The sequence below is a fragment of the Podarcis pityusensis genome (genome assembly GCF_964106645.2).
Source record: "Podarcis pityusensis genome assembly, chromosome: 10".
In the NCBI taxonomy this organism is placed as follows: domain Eukaryota; kingdom Metazoa; phylum Chordata; class Lepidosauria; order Squamata; family Lacertidae; genus Podarcis; species Podarcis pityusensis.
The window spans coordinates 72,821,738-72,839,143 of NC_138035.1; the positions used below are offsets into that span (position 1 = coordinate 72,821,738).

General features: G+C 37.6%; 1 protein-coding gene across 5 annotated transcripts in view; it reads left to right on the forward strand.

Annotated features, from left to right (window-relative positions):
• The window catches only part of INTS13 (integrator complex subunit 13), a gene marked incomplete at its 5' end in the record, with an annotated part of 26,690 nt that extends 9,344 nt beyond the window's left edge, over positions 1-17,346 (forward strand). For 4 of the 5 annotated variants that reach the window (XM_081023601.1, XM_081023604.1, XM_081023603.1 and 1 more), the window contains 15 exons: positions 1,226-1,428; positions 2,121-2,201; positions 3,252-3,342; positions 4,110-4,238; positions 4,379-4,402; positions 6,161-6,245; positions 7,110-7,199; positions 7,655-7,744; positions 9,572-9,750; positions 11,266-11,436; positions 12,214-12,368; positions 12,646-12,876; positions 13,543-13,682; positions 15,078-15,213; positions 16,168-17,346. In XM_081023601.1, coding sequence (XP_080879727.1) covers positions 1,226-1,428; positions 2,121-2,201; positions 3,252-3,342; positions 4,110-4,238; positions 4,379-4,402; positions 6,161-6,245; positions 7,110-7,199; positions 7,655-7,744; positions 9,572-9,750; positions 11,266-11,436; positions 12,214-12,368; positions 12,646-12,876; positions 13,543-13,682; positions 15,078-15,213; positions 16,168-16,207 — 1,845 coding nt within the window. In that variant the 3' untranslated portion in view covers positions 16,208-17,346. The remainder of the gene's footprint in view (positions 1-1,225; positions 1,429-2,120; positions 2,202-3,251; positions 3,343-4,109; positions 4,239-4,378; positions 4,403-6,160; positions 6,246-7,109; positions 7,200-7,654; positions 7,745-9,571; positions 9,751-11,265; positions 11,437-12,213; positions 12,369-12,645; positions 12,877-13,542; positions 13,683-15,077; positions 15,214-16,167) is intronic. The other variant, XM_081023602.1, reaches the window with a different exon arrangement.
• Between the last annotated feature and the right edge of the window lie 60 nt (positions 17,347-17,406).

Genomic DNA, 17,406 nt, shown 5'->3' on the forward strand with positions numbered 1-17,406 from the left:
GAACATGGAAAACATTGCAACTGTGACTAGGTGGTATGAAGTGGTCTGGCAGATAGCTTTGTTGGAAAAGCTAACATGGAAACTGCAGGTAGCAAGAGGTCAAAAGAAAAACGATTTTATTGAATGCATAGGTAGTGAGGAACATGCAGGAGTAGTGTTTGGAGGAGTAACATAGTTTGAAACACCTGAAATATACATTTTAACCTTTCAAATAGTTGCAGATATAATGTACTCCTTTTTAATGAGATTGGAACACATGGCGTGTTATTTTATGGTTTTTAAGATTATGAGAATGTTTGGAATATATACTGTGGCAAATAAACTATTTTTAAATGAAAATAGTAATAACAAGCAGCCAATTGAGTTCTTACTTGATCATATTTGACCAGTGAACATCCCAACCCTGTTCAGTATTGTGTATCTAAAATATTTAAAATATTTTTAAAAATAACAAAGGATTAAATCAAAAAGTTCTCTTCCTCCAATGAAAGGAGTCCTTTTCCAATGGAGGAAGAGAATCTTTGGCTTCAGCCCATATATATTATCTATGGGACTGAGAAATAGTCTCTAGCACATCCCTACACATTATTATACTATGCTTCAAAAAAAAGCTTCATCAGCAAAGTCTAGGAATAATTCATCATTAATGGGAAAATCAAATTTGCTTCTAATTTCATGACAGGTAAAGAGAAAGATTCTGAATATAAAAGTGATGGAAAGCAAATACGATCTGGGTTAATGGTTAAAATGTTATTTATAGAGCACAAATTTTATATTTTTTGTATTAAAGATTTGTATTAAAGTTTTTTGTATTAAAGATTGTCAGGGTTTCATTGTGTTTGTTCTATTAATTTTTCATTGTTATTGGCTATGGCTGCAATCTTAACCCCACTTCTCCGAGAGTAAGCTCCATTAACATTCACTAGGAGTTACTTTTGAGTAGCCATGGTTAGGCACTTTATGGAAAAAGAGTTTGTTTGGGGTCATAGCAGTTTATATCCCTAGAGATTAATGATCTAGCTGTTTGTAGACATAAGCAGACAAAATGTGCATTATTATTTTAAGAGGATAATAGACCTAGATGCTTTATAGCAATATAGTATAGTGGAAAACCTCTGGAACTTTTCTTGTCAATGTACTTTTGTGTATGGAATAACTTGCTTTTGTGACATGATCTCTTCAATAATAAGAACTAGGATTGCAACAAAACTTTTTTTTTAATCAGTTAATGGCCGCTTTAGCAGCTGTTGGACCTCCCAATCCTCGTGCAGACCCTGAATGCTGCAGTATACTTCATGGCTTAGTTGCAGCAGTAGAGGCACTCTGCAAAATTACTGAATACCAGCATGAGGCCCGAACCTTATTAATGGAGAATGCTGACCGTGTTGGAAACAGAGGACGAATAATCTGTATTACTAACGCAAAGAGGTTTGTAGCACCTCCTGTATTAATGTAACAATTTTATAACTTAGCAAAGCTTTCTAGATTCTGTTTTACCTGTAAGACTTCTTGCATATTAATATATTGGTGGAACATTGCTGAAAAATTAACCCATGTTCAGAGTCTGACAGTGACGATCTGTGTTGCTACAGAGATGAGTAGAGGGGAAGTAAAAAGTATGGCGAGCATCATGTGTCTATTGCAAAATTAGAGTAAATTGTCAAATGCCTGTTTCTCTTAGCTGTCCTCATAAGGAGGGAAATGCACTTCTATTCTGCAAACTGTGGAATAGAGAAATAAATAAATTGTCCAGTAGCATCTTAGAGACCAACTAAGTTTGTTCTGGTCTCTAAGGTGCTACTGGACAATTTATTTATTTATTTGTTCTGAATATAAGCTTTCATGTGCATGCACACTTCTTCAAATAATAAAGACCGGAATTCGGTCTTTATGAATTCCTATATGAACTATGGCCCTCAAGTTCTTAAGAATGTTTTTATCCAAAATTATAGAATGTAGCACATAGAGGTACACAGTGTATAATTTTAGTTGTTAGAATAACAGTACTACAGTATCATCATTGTAAATACCAGTTGTAATAATAAATGAATTATCATATTTTCTCATGATAGTTGATTTTCAATAATTTTTTCTAAGATGCATGTGTTCCTCCATTCCAGTGACAGCCATGTACGAATGCTTGAGGAGTTTGTCCAGGAAACGATACATGAACATAACAAACTAGCAGCTAATTCAGATCAGTAAGTATGCAGACTAGTTATTCCATTTGAACGCATAATTTTACTGAATTCTGGTGCTAAAAATGGAATTTGTGAGACCTTTCGGGGCTGTTGCTCAGTGTAAAGCACATGCTTTTCATGCAAAAGCTTCCTGGTTTAATCCCTTGCATCTGTAGAAAGGGATAAGAGAGGTTTCTGTCTGAAACTCTAAGAGAGTCATTGGCAGTCAATGTGGATATTACTGAATTAAATGGTTCAGTGGACTGAAGTTATAAGACAGCATTCGTATGCTCCTAGGTGAGAGAAGGATGAGAATGTCTTGCATGGAGTTTGTTTTTCCTAAAACCTTATTTTCACCTTTCATTAGCATATTTTACAAGCATTGTGAGAAGCATCTTGTACTCTACGCCCAATCTATTCCCCATGTATTGTGAGATATGGTAGTGAGAAATTCCCTAGTGAGAAAAAGTGGGGCAGATTGTGTGTAAAGCATCTGGAATATTCCTTGCAGAATGAAATTCTTAGGTATACTACATGTAGTCCATTTGTTTGTTCATGAGAGTATAATATAAGATACCTTATATTTGGGAATGACTCTTCTCTATTAAAAGACTGCACTAAAGCTTCCTTAAGCACATAAAACCACACACTCCTGACTCAATGGAAACAACAAGAATATATTGCATGAAATCATGTTGCTGTCTTATTTGGGAGATTTTGAACAACTTACAGGTTCAGACAAGAAAAATGGGCCATAATCATTTTTGTTAACATTTTTGGCTTACAATTGGCACATACAAACAATATATCTGGCATCATCATGGCCCTCTATTACAAGTTACAAATCTTTAAAATTTAAATTGTGTGTTTTACTTACAGGAAATGGAAGCGTGATCCTGAAAGTATATCAAGAAATTGAAAATTGCAGTGTGTGCTAACTGTACTATACTACAATCAGTGCTTTTGTCTGGCTTCATATTCATGAAATAAGTTAAAAGTTTCTGAATGCTAGGTATTGTGCAGTTGATGTGGCATTACTGCCTTGGTAACAGAATGTTTTGTGCTTTTTAGTCTTATGCAGATCCAGAGATGTGAGCTGGTCTTAATTCATACTTACCCTGTTGGTGAGGAAAGTCTTGTGTCGGATCATCTTAAAAAAGAGGTAAGGCTTTAAAATTACTGCATAACTTTATATAGTACTTTGTGTGTTTAGAATTTTATATCTGTGTTTATGCTTCATACATGTAAAATTAAATATTTTTTGTTAATAGGAAAATGTTGGTACTGTAGTGGAGTAAAAGAAATGACTTACCTCTAGCACAGAAAGCCCACAATTTACATGGGCATTACGTTCTGGAGTGATAAAACCAACCAAAATCACATATAGTCAAGACACATTGGGTTAAATGGCGAGTGGGATTGAAAGTCTTTTTTCCTGGATGCCTTCCCTTTTCCAGCCTCTTTAAAAAAAATATTTTCATTTTTATTTGCCAAGCGCATAAACTGAATGCACACAAGTTACAAGTGCATAAATTGTGAGATTACTGTAATATGTAAAGATGGGTTTCACATAATCCAGGATTTAATTCCATGCTTTTATACTATCTGCCAGAAACCTCTTGTGCTAAAGAAGTTGGCTATCCTTCACCAATCTGACAATGAGAACTTTGCGTGAATGGGATCTGTATGAATGAGTGAGTCCTGGAAGAGGGTATAGTTGCAGAGGGTATATTATATAAAAGACTAGGACCACATTTTCAGAGATTTATCTGTGAATATAAGATTATACATTTTAACAGACTGGCCATTCACTAGATAAAAATTTCCTGTTCTTATCTAGATGTTCTTATTGAAGTATGTGCTGCCATACCATAATTGCTGCTACTGAGTATTCTGTGTGTATGTGTGTATTTGTCTTTTTTTAAAAAGCTCTCTCCTGTCTTAACCAGCGAAGTGCATAGTGTTCGGGCTGGACGGCATCTGGCCACCAGACTGAATGTTTTAGTACAGCAGCATTTTGATCTGGCTTCAACCACTATAACTAACATCCCCATGAAGGTAAGGTTGTGTCAGCAGCTCTGTGCTGAAGTAGCTGCACCGTTTCTTTTAAATTTGTTTAATGGTTTTAATGTTTATTTAATGATATTTTTACATTTGTTTTTTTCTCTCCATATCATATTTTTTCTGTTTTTTATTAGCCCACATTCAATGTCTGTGACCAGGTTAGTAAATTTTATGAAGGAGAAAAAAAAGGATCACAGAACAAAATGACTTTTCAGCAATTCATTCAATTATGAAAGTAGTATTTGTTTTCCTTTGTTTTACATAAATGTAGTCTAGTTAGCTTCAAATTACTTTGTCTGTGATTCTTTTGTTTTTAATACATGTGTTAGAAATTTCTGCCCCTTGTGCATTTTAGTGGCATAGTGAGCCTTTCTTTCCTCTGTGTCATTTCCATGCATTCCTTCCAACATAAAGGTGTTTGTAACAAGTAGAAGAAACACACAGGAGTTAAAAAATAAATAAATCCCAAGCGATTTAGTGCTATATCAGCAAGAAAGGTAGAAACAGGAAAACAATTTTGATGAGATATTCTAAAAAAATGTGGCCCTTTACCTGGCTTTGACATTCTCCCTACTAATACTTAGTGTAATCCTATGCATGTTTACTCAGAAGTATATCTCACTGTGTTCATAGGGGCTTACTCCCTAGTAAGCATGTTTAGGATTGCAGCCCTAGTGGGGGGTTTCCTTTTATTATTGGCCTTACTTGGCCCTGCAGGGGCCATTGGAGAAACCTGTCCTCCTTATTAGCCTGAAATTCCAATTATATGTTGTAATTGAGCACTATTTGGAAAGAACATACCCAGTATTTGTATTGGTTAAAAGAATGCACAAAAGGAAAAGCATTGTAACACTAATAAACAGTGGGGTTTGTGTGTGGTTGTTGTTGTTTTTGCTGAACATTAATTGTACTGCCTGGATTGTGTAACCTAAGGCAGCAGTTACATTTTTTTGTGAATGATGCACCCTGGCCATTTGAATTAAACTTCAGTGAACCATCGCATACAATTTTTTATGTTTGCAAATACCTTGTTTGCAACTTACTGACCTGTGTGCTGCTGCTATGCTTTCTCTTCTTGCCTTTTGTTGTTTCTAGTAATAGTATATATGTTGGGTTCCCTTTGTATTATTTATTCAGAAACAAGTCCTAGTGAATTTCTTTTGCTAATCTGCCATATGTGGTGTTTGCTAATCTGCCTCAACTATTTAAAAGTTGGTGTTTCCTTTTATCTTTTTACCCTTATGCATGCAGTTTGAACGATAGTAGCTGCTAATCCAGCTGTGGAAGCCGGATAAGACTATGTGTGGTTTCTCTTCTTAACCTGAAGTGAAAGAAATCCCCATAAAATGAGAAATGGCTACACTTGCTGATGGTGGTGTTATAATCATAATTACTGTTCATTGCTTATGAAATGAAAATGCTTCCCTGTTGGATAACCTATCTCTGAATGGAAGTGGGTGTTGGATCGGTTTTTATATTGCATTCCTACTTAATTTTATGTGTAGAAATCAACAAGGACAAGGCTATTGAATGAACTCACATCTTAATTTGGCATTGGATTTTCAACATTCATTGTAGTTATTTTTAAAAAGTAATATAAATAAAGTAATTGAAGGATACACGCATGTGTGCTTACTGGGAGTAAGCCTCATTAAACACAGTGGGATTTACTTTAGAGAAAACATGCATAAGATTGTTCTGTTTATGATTATAAGCTGCTAGATCGTTAAAGAAGTCAATAACTCAATAAATTTCCTCAGTTCCAACTCATTAATGCTTTCATGTCTAAGTGTTCTTTTTCCTTTTGCAGTCTTATATTGAAAGGCAAAACATAAAATTATCCTTGTATTCTTTTGTTTCTTTTTTTAAACTAATCTTCTTTCACACACACGTGTGTGTGTGTGTTTCTTTAAAAGGAAGAGCAGCATGCCAATACATCTGCCAATTATGATGTGGAACTATTACATCACAAGGAAGCACACGTAGACTTTTTAAAAAGTGGTGAGTAGAAAAAATAATATAGATAATATATAATAATATAATCTGAGATATAGTTACAACTGTGGAAATTAAGGCTGTTTTGTATTTTGGGACTGCTTTTAGAATTTATGATTTTTTGAACGCTTATTGGTTAACTTCTATGGAGCTTCTTGCACAAGCAAAAACCCTCCTCCAATTTCCCATCTTCAGCTCCATATCCCGTATTGTTCCAATGGTTCCCAGCTGTTGAATGTGGCTTCTTTGCTGGGATCTAAAAGGCTGATGTAGGAAGAAGAGGTGGGAAAGCTCTATTTACTGAGCAGAACTCCACTTATTGTTCGTTTGGATATTTTTTATTAAATATTTTCTTGGGTTACAAAAGTATGTGCATTGTCTCTGTTTGTAGGTCATAGTCTTTTCTACAAATTTGTTACGTTCGATGTGAGACATTAATGCTGTATGCAGTATAAAGTTAGGGGAGAAGACCCTCTCTCTGGTCCCAGCAGTATCAATTCAGGGTTGATACCCAACAATGGAAGGCACACAAGTTGCCTCAGTTATGTACATAATTACAGGTATAGAAGGTGTGAAAAGGAATTTTTAAAATAGGAAAGATGATGCAATTTAAATGTTGAGGAAAACTGAAAATTTTTGGACCTAAAAATAATACCAGGGATCTAGTACAGATATAGCAGTTATAGAGCAGAGTATTGCTTTGAAGATGTCAAAGTAGGATTTCAATGGATTTGAAAGAGTTAATCACCAACAAGGCGACAGGCAAATGAATTGGTTGTGATATTCATTTGCTATTGTGTATTGACTTCTATTATTTTCTGTGTTTTACTAAATTGTGTACTTACATTTATCTCAAATGTTGTTTTGCAGGTGATAATCATATGGGTGGTAGTAGCAAAGAAGGTACATTAAAAGAAACTGTAACTTTAAAATGGTGTACACCAAGAACAAACAGTGTTGGTAGGTGCCCCTTTTCTCTCTCTCAGATATGTCCATGAACTGCATAATGATAACAACTTAAAATTATCAGATATACACTGTGGTTAATGAGTGTTGAATGGAGAATATGTGAGATACATGAAAGCGTCATCTCAAAACGATGTTGAAGAATGTGCAGAAATGAACCATATACACTTGGAAGTTATTATTGTGCTGGGGAGCATATGAAAGCCCCTGTTAGTGCACAACTGAATGACATATTCTTCATGTATGTGTGCACGAAGACCAGTGTTTGCTTTTGCTTCTATACCACTTACATTACCACCAATAGAGGTTTTGCTTGTTTTGCAGTGTGGTTAATGTTCATTACATTCTATGGTGTTTAATTTTTGTTTGTTTTATGAATTAGGTATTTTTTTCTGTATTGTAATCAAACTAAAGTTTCTCTTGATCTTCCCCCCCTTTCCCCCCTTTAGAACTGCATTATTGTACTGGAGCTTTCAGAATATCACCTGTAGATGTAAATAGTCGGCCTTCTTCTTGCCTTACCAACTTTCTCCTTAATGGTAAAATACTTTCTGGCTAAAAAATCAGTAAAAATATATTTTATTTTAATTGTTTTGGATTCAGGTTTGAACTCAGAGCTATACAATATGAAATCTAACCTAGTGAGTCTTCTGGAGTGCTGTACACTCAGGCCAAGGAACTTGCTTGAAGTGTAGGCAGTTTGAAGTCTCTGGACTGCCCAGGCCTGGTATGAATAATAGGAGCCTGACCTCTTGCATTTGACTGCTCAGCTGTGTAGTGCCTTCTGTTGGCTACACTTTGACTTCCATTTCAAGCCACTGTCCTTAATGATACTGAGCTGATCAAATATCAGTTTTGGTTGTGTGGACATGTGTGCACGTGCACATGCGCACACACATACCAGAGGCGCCAACTTAGGCCCCTGGCTATGGGTGCCCAGCATGTGTGACGTGCTGATGTCACGTCGTAATGTGACGTCATTTCACTTGGGCCCCCTGGCCTTGGTATCTGACTTCCGATGGTACCAGAAGTCAGGTTCCGAGACCTCACAAGAGCTCGGAAAACACCTCTGAGGCAAGAGGCCTCGGAGATGGAGTCTGAGGCCTTCCTAGACGTCCGAATCTGACTTCCGGTGCCACCAGAAGTCTGATTTTCGCAAGGCCTCAGAAAGTATCTTCGAGGCCTTGGGGATGCTGTCCAAAGCCTTGCAAGACCTCAGGCACCCAGAGCCCCCCATACTTGGTGCCCCCCCCAAGCATCCTGGCTGGGGGCTTACAAAATGGAAACTTTGTATTCAGTCATATTGTCTGAACATAATATACAAGTGCTTATACTCTTGATAGTTGCATAGATTCAGGAAGTGTAACTTCTGCTTGCAATATCTATGTTGCCTTGCCTAAAATTTGGGCTGCTTCTCACAAAAGATTTGCTTTTGTCTCTGGCAGGATTTCCTTAATTATTTGAATGTGGAAAATGTCTCATTGTGTTAAGAACTCTGGCCATGATGCCATGAGCTGTACAATTAAGTCTGTTCACTTGTGATTCTTAGGATTGTATTCAACTAAATCACTGCATGCTTGAAGGAATTTTGTGAGCACAATGCAACTTCACCCCTCTTCCCATTCTGCTCCTGAAGTTTGGGGGGAATCCAGGGGAGATTGGGGAAGAGAGGGAGGGAAAGTTAAGTTGCACTCACAGAAGTTCTGTGCATACAAGGGTTTAGTTCGATACAGCTCTTGTTGTTTTGAAGCAGGTGTTTTCTTCTCCACACCTTCCAGACAAACCATAAGTTGCTTTTCAACATTGGCTTCTGCTAGTGTAACAAACAGTCACAAATATAACATGATGCTCCTGGGTTAATCCCAAGCCTGATTTTAATACCGAGGACAGAGAGAGGAACTGTTAGGGACAGAGGTTGGAATTTAAACTGCTTAGGTGTATGCCACATAACTGATGCCACTATTTTAATTTCAACATAATGTTTGCCACTCTTAAGACACAATTTCCAAAGCTTGTAAGTTTACTTTTCCAGCAAGTGATTGATATAAATATTTGTTTTAAAATGTAATTTGTGCTTGCATAATCTACTAGCTTAAGGATATTCTTGGTCAGCTTCTTCCAGTATCAAAAAACTTCACTTGGCTGCTAAGGGGTGGGATGGGCGAGCAGGAGGCAGGAGAAAGAGGGGGGTGGGGGTGGGATCAATTTCAGAAAGTAGGCAAAAATAATCTTTTAATAATGGAAACAAATGAAAATGTCCTTTCCTACAAATATTTTATGTGCTTTTTAAAAATACAACTGGATAACCAGGTATCTTGTAGAATTTTTAAGCTAGGTAACTAATGAATCAATTTCTCTTTCAATAGGTCGTTCTGTGTTGTTGGAACAACCACGGAAGTCTGGCTCTAAAGTAATTAGTCATATGCTTAGTAGCCATGGAGGAGAGATTTTTCTGCATGTTCTAAGCAGTTCTCGATCCATTTTGGAAGATCCTCCTTCAATTAGTGAAGGATGTGGTGGTAGAGTCACAGACTACAGGATTACAGTAAATGTCTTTATGTATTTTTTCTTTAAGCCATTATCCTCTCACAGCCACAAAGCTAGGCAGAACCCTTGTATTAATGTCACAGAGGGGAGCTTATAATCAAGGGACAGGGAAAAAGGAAGCTGGGCCTACTTTTCAAGAAATTTCAAGAAAAAGTGAAACTGATTAATTTCTCCTTTGAGGAATGACAGAATAACCTGGACTTTGAAGGCAACCTTAGTTTTCATTCCTCTGGACTGAAATTGGGGCCACCAACAGGTTTTTGTGGGATCTGGGCAAGCCATAAATGGTTGGTTTTTAAACTTATTTGGGTCTATTATAATCGGAGGTCTCAGTTGTCTTTTGCCCAAAATCCAGCTTTATCGTAGCATTGGTAGCATAAACTATACAGTGGTACCTTGGTTTAAGAACAGCTTAGTTTATGAACAACTTGGATTAAGAACATTGCACCCGGAAGTAGGTGTTTTAGTTTGTGAACTTCGCCTTGGAATAAGAACATGTTTCACTTCTTGTTGAGTGTGTTCCATTTGTAAATTGAGTCCCCCACTGCTATGGGAAAGCATGCCTTAGTTTAAGAACGCTTTGGTTTAAGAATGGACTTCCGGAATGGATTAAGTTCATAAACCAAGGTACCACTGTACAGTGGTGCCCCGCAAGACGAATGCCTCGCAAGACGGAAAACCCGCTAGACGAAAGGGTTTTCCGTTTTGGAGGTGCTTCGCAAAACGAATTTCCTATGGGCTTGCTTCGCAAGACGAAAATGTCTTGCGAGTTCCTGCGGAGTTTTTTTCCTCCCCCCCCCCTTTCCCCCAAGCCGCTAAGCCGCTTATCAGTTGATCCGCTAAGCTGCTAAGCTGCTTAACAGCTGATCGCTAAGCCGCTTAACAGCTGATCCGTTAAGCCACTAAGCCGCTTATCAGCTGATCCAATAAGCCGCTTAACAGCTGATCCGTTAAGCCACTAAGCCGCTTATCAGCTGATCCGCTAAGCCCGCTAAGCCGCTAATAGCGCTAATCCGCTAAACTGCTAATGGGCTTGCTTCGCAAGACGAAAAAACCGCAAGACGAAGAGACTCGCGGAACGGATTCTTTTCGTCTTGCGAGGCACCACTGTACAGTACCAAGAAATTCCAGTCAACAACATCCACTCTGAAGCTCACAAAACACAACTTTTCTTCTTCATTGTGCCATTTTGTGCTATGTGATCTCAGCTTTAAATAGGTGTTGCTTGAATCTTGAACAACGCTTACAGGATCTGAAATGGCTTCATTAAAAAAATTCTGGTCAATATTTTAGCAGCTTAATGTGTGAATGTTTCAAAACTTTTCAAAACTTTGTGCAGCTAAACTTTCCCTGTTGGTAACAACTGTAAGATTTGGCACTGATATTGAATACTAAGAAAGCCTATTTAAGCTAAGTTGCATGTAATATATGATGATCAGACGGGATATTATAATTGAGCAGTAATCATGAAATGTTAGGAAAAATTATCCTTTTATCTTGTTTGTTTATTTAGGATTTTGGTGAATTTATGAGGGAAAACAGGCTTACTCCTTTTCTGGAACCCAGATACAAGAGTGATGAAAGTTTTGAGATTCCCTTGGAGCGAGCCAAAGATCAACTAGAGAAGCATACTCGCTACTGGCCCATGATCATCTCACAGACTACTATATTCAACATGCAAGCAGTGGGTGACTATGGATTGTTTTTAAATCCCAGGCCTAAGCCACATTTTACATGGTAATAGGCAATTAAATATGGTTGGGAATGCATTATGCATTTAATGTTTGCTTAATATTAATCTATACACGTGGTACTTTCAAAATGTTACAATATCTCCTCAGCCCTTAACAAGAATACTCTTAAGCTTTTTGGGGGCTCAGGCAATCAAGTTCACTGTTCTTTCTAACCCCCCCCCCCCCAGGTTTTCAGGGATATTTTCCCCTTCTGGTATTGTGTGGCTTCATATTCAGTGCTATTTGAGCTGTTTTGTTTGAGGGAAAGATTGCCCCCCCCTTAATGATTTTATTATCATTATTATTGATACGTCTTTAAAACTTGAGATTCCTCCAAGCAAGCTGACTCCTCCTTGAACCCATTTTGGCTCCATTTTTGTCAGGACAAGGGCACTGAGCTATTAGATAGAATGAATTTGGGTAAGTGTCTTAATAAAACCAATTTATGGCTTCCTGCTGGTTACTTGCATTGTTAACTCTTCAGCATATAATGATTTCACTGCCATCAAGTTCATGGAGGATGAGGCTCTCCCTTATGGAGTTGCTCTCTCTTCACGGTCAGAGGCTTCAGAATACCAGTTGGTGGAAACCCCCTTGGGTCCTGGTTGCGGGTTTCCCACAGGCAGCTGCTTGTTCACTGTGAGAACAGAATGCTGGACTAGATGGGCCTGATTCAGCAGGCTTTTCTTGTGTTCATGGAGAACATCTGTTTTCTTTTTATCTCATAGGTAGTGCCATTGGCTAGTGTTATTGTGAAGGAAGCACTGACAGATGAAGATGTCCTCAATTGCCAGAAAACAATTTACAATTTAGTAGACATGGAAAGAAAAAATGACCCACTGCCCATATCAACAGTTGGAACAAGAGGAAAGGGTCCTAAAAGGTAAATATGACTTTTTGGTACATTTAACTCAAATTATATTTCGAAAGCAGAAGTTACCCCCTTGCCCCTCTCCTTTTTACTCATTGATTGTGCAGTGCACCACATACATCAACGGTATTGCATTAATAATTATTTTTTTACTCAGAAGTTTGTCCATTCCAGAATAAACTGTTGAAATGAATCTAGAAGTCTTAAAATAGAAGTGAGGATAAATTAGATACTTGAGATTGGAGAATTTGTGTAGATAAGAATCAAATCATGTTGTCTTTTTCAATAGAGATGAACAGTACAGGATCATGTGGAATGAACTGGAGACTCTTGTTAGAGCACACATAGCCAACTCGGATAAACATCAACGAGTTCTGGAGTGCCTTCTGGCTTGCAGAAGCAAACCACCTGAAGAAGAGGAACGCAAGAAACGGGGGAGGAAAAGAGAAGAAAAAGAAGAAAAGTCAGAGAAAGCAGGAAAAGACTATGAACCAGAAAAATCCTGGCAGGAATCGGAAAGGTGCTTTATCAGTACCGATAGAATTTTATTTCAGGTTTTATATTTATATAAACGGCAGGAGTGACAGGCCAGTTTTCTTTGTCTCAACACCATTAGAAAGAGTTGATTTTGGCCTGTTGCAAGGAGACTCTAGCATGAAGCCCAAAGCATGGAATGGGAGCTCTCCAGAAAGTATTAGTATCTTTAAAAAATTGTTCAGGAAGCCCCATCAGCAGAGGGGAGAACCCAGGCTGCATCTGCCCTTACCTTTTACTTGAGGTTCATGCTAGTTCCAAGTATCAAGAAGTGTTTGTGGAATGTTTATTCTGCAATTTGCCTACAAGCATAATGTGCTTACCTCATGAATGTTTGTGTGTTTACACACACTGGGAACTGAAAGGTTAAACTAAAAAAGAAAGAAAAGCTGGCTTTAATTAAAAAAAAATACAAATTAAGTAGTTATTCATGCTTCAAAAGTAACAGAAGTATAGTAATTTGCTGTCCATAGATTTAATTCTAATTTCTTCCCAACATAGTTTGTTAAATAACAAGCTCTTTTCAGCGCAAGTCTCCAGCGTTTTTTGCCTATTCTTTGATTCTCTAGGTAATATCACTATCTCACAACTTACTAAATGGAACTGTTGGTGTTGAAATTGCAGTGGTAATTCTTTTTATTTATTTCTGCAGGTTAAAAGGTTTATTAGAGCGTGAAAAAGAGGAACTAGCAGAGGCAGAAGTAATAAAAGATTCACCTGATTCTCCTGAGCCACCAAACAAAAAGCCCCTTGTTGCAGTGGATGAAATTCCAACCATTGAAAAAACTAAAGGTAGATTTTGAATAATTGCCAAATAGGTTTTTTTTAAAAAAGAAAGAAAGAAAAAGTTAAAAACTGATTTGAGGTGCATTATCATGTGTGACCTAACATTAAGCCTTTTAAAACAACAACAACAACACCTAGTAACCTTGGAGATTAAAAAAATTCTTTATAAAGTGTAAAGGTTAGAGTGACTTTTGTGCTGTAAATAACTAGAAAACTTGCTTGTTTGGGTGGAAGAAGAATAACTTCAGCAAGACATAGGCCTGTATATCTGCTGGATGCTGCCAATGTTGTTTTAATAGAAGTGAATGAAAGAATCGTATATCTGGGGCTACAGAATGCAAACTATGCTTGCAGGATGCCTTCAGAAGAAGCGACTCAATTATTCTTAAATGTCTCTGCAAAGAAGTACTGCCATGTAACAAGTGCTACACTCCCCCCCCCCCCATGGACTGGGCAGAGGGTGAACGGGGTGATGGCCTAACACAAACATTTATTTGCAACCTCAAAAGGGGTTAATTAAAAAGCTTAACACACTAATTCACAACACCAGCCCAATGTGCTTTTTGCAATGACCAGTCTTTCAAAGACCCCACAAAACTTAGAATTATCGAATTGTGGAGTTGGAAGTGACCTCAAGGGTCATCTGGTCCAACCTTCAATGCAGGAATTCTCAACATGCTGTCCCCCATCCAATTAGAAACCAACCATACCAGACAAAGCTAAGCAGTGCTCTCAATGGTTAGAGTATTGGACCCCCACTTGGCCATGAAGCTCACTGGGTGACCTTGGGCCACTCACCATCTCTCAGCCTAACCCATTTCACAGAGTTGTTGTGAGGATAAAATGGGGAGGAGAACCATGTGCACCATCTTGAGCTCCTTTGGAGAAAATGTGGCATAAAAATGTAATGAAGAATAAAAAGAAATACTTTACTAGGCAGTCCCAATTAACACAGGAATATACCGTATTTTTCGCTCTATAGGACGCACTTTTTTCCCTTCAAAAATGAAGGGAAAATGTGTGTGCGTCCTATGGAGCGAAGACGCCATAGCCCCGCGACCCTCTCCCGGCTGGAGAGGTGACGCGCGGCTATGGCAGGAGCCTCTACAGCCCCGCGTCACCTCTCCAGCCGGGAGAGCGCGCGCGGGGCTAAAGAAGCCATAGCCCAGCGACCCTCTCCCGGCTGCAGAGGTGACACGCGGCTATAGAGTTGTGGGTTGCTTTTAGATATCCCCTGGTCTGTTAGAAATGAAGGTGCTATTTATCCTGGATCCAATGCTGGTGAAATATGAACAAGGGGGAAATGCTGTGTTCATGTATCTGTAACATGTATGCTGCTTGTTGTATGAGTTTTTGAATGAAAACTATTGAACGTACTTAAATTGTGTTTACCAAACCTAGGGCCAGTTTCTCTCCTGTCTTTATGGAGCAACAGAATTAACACTGCAAATTCTAGGAAACATCAGGAATTTACTGGTCGCTTGAACTCTGTCAACAACAAAGCTGAGTTATATCAACATCTTAAAGACGAGAATGGGTTTGTACTGCTAAATAGCATGTTACTTGAAGTGATTTTTTTTTTACTAGCCGAAAACTGTCTGAATATCATATTTATAATTATATCAGTGTCATGGAATTCTACTCAATATTGATCCAGAGCAGATTCCAGCATATAGTTTAGCAGAGTAAAAACTTAAACACGTTGCAGGATTCCCAGAAAAGACCAGAGGCAATTAATATTTGATCCAGTAGAGCTTTACTGCTACTGAAGGCAAATGAGCATAATGGTCACAAATCCAATACATTCAGGATTGGCACAGTCCATAAGAAATCCAGTTGCAGCAGACTTCACTTAAGTTTTCAATAACTTATAATAAGACTTATAATAAACCTTAACACTAAACATACTATGTACAGAATTCTGCACCAGAAGGAAAAGAGATAGAAAGGGAAAGTGAAACCCAGACTCCTTCTGGCCTATTTTTATAAACATGACCTTGAGAGAAGAGATAAGAGAACCAGTTCACCAGTTTAAACCAGCTGTACTCAGCTTCTCTGAAGGTATAATCCAAACATCACGAACTTTCTGCTTGCTTCTTTCACATAGAGAAGCTTCCATAACCCGCTTGAATTAATTAGAATAGGAAAGATCTCTGCATATCAGATCAATACTCTCTGCACCAAGAAATGCAAACTGACAATCAGAAATAGGGTTTTAGTTTATCTTGTTCTTCTGCAGTCTCAAAATAATGATGAAAGGTTAAGAGACACACGTGTTATTTTGGCAATTAGTTATGCATGCAGTTGGGTCAGGTTTAGTCTAGGAGACAAAGAAGCATAAATATTTTTGAAACATACTAATCAATTTTGTTGTAAATAGAAAAATCTGGGGCGGGGGGAAATGCCAAATTTATTTATTTATTTTTTAAAAATGATTACTAGAATACTCTTAAGGCAAAATTTGTTTGTTTGTTTATTTGCTTTGTTTCAGAATGGAAACAACAGAAAATGGGAAAGCCAGCCGGCAGTGAAAATGGAATCTAAGAATTATATTTTGTTATGTTGCATAAACATTTTATTCTTGATTCAAATTGATTCAAACTTCAGTTGCTTTGATTGTTTTTTCCCCTATTTTTAGCACTTTTCTATAAAAATAGAAAATCTCAATATTATATTAAATGTGTAAATCATTTGTCCCAAATCCCTTTTTACTCTAGTATCAAATAAAGCAAGACTTCATTTCCAACTAATAGTAAGGTCTTTATAAAAAAATGAATTTTAAAATGTTTTTGATTCCCTCTGGAGAAACACGGTATTTATTTTTACCTGGGTTTTGTTTTCAGGTGTGCTTTTAGATACATTAAAACTTTTTAGGAGATTGTACTTTAGGAGAGTGCTGCATAAATTCATTTGTTGTTGGACTCAGTGTCTTGGTTTTAATGACAGAACAGTGATAAACTGTCTGGGTATGTTATAGAGCAACAATGGGCTCTTAATTCCATTAAAGAAGGGGCAGTTGAGGGTAACAGAGACCTGCCACACACAATTGTTTTGAGGCTAAAAAGATTATATAGCACATTCCGTAAATAAAATGCTATCTAAAATGCTGAACTGCTTATACCAGTCCTAGATAATAAGAAATATAGATTTAAGTATGATTGTCCTTGATCAGTTGTTTGGGTTAGTTTGTGCAATTTAAACATGTATTGCTATAGACGGAGCTGCAGATAATCTTTTGTGTATTAAATGGCACAAGAAACCTAAGTCTAAACTGCGCTATACAGAAAGACAGGCTGCAGCTGGTTTCATTGACAACATGGCTACAGGGTGTTTGTACAGTCCAGTTCACACTGGGCTCTCTCCATTAGTTCTCTTATTGCATAGTGGATATGAAGGCTGATATATTAAGTAAAACCCTGTTGCAAAGGGGAATAGACACCCTGCCAACTATCAGAGCTAATACCTGAGATCAAAACAGTTACAGAAGGGGAAGTAGCCCTGCAACACTGTTAAAGCTACAAAGACAGCCTTCTTTTGTGCTTTGTATACAAAGATAGTATTCTTGATTGCAACTCCGTATTGGCCAGGACAGCTTTTGAATTGTGGGGTGATGGGAGAGGGAAGCATGAGAACAACTGTTTAAGAATAAACTTGGTTTTTCAGAAAAATATGTTATATGTCTAATAAGCCAAATTTTTGTTGGTGATGTTTATTCCTAAATTAAAACCGC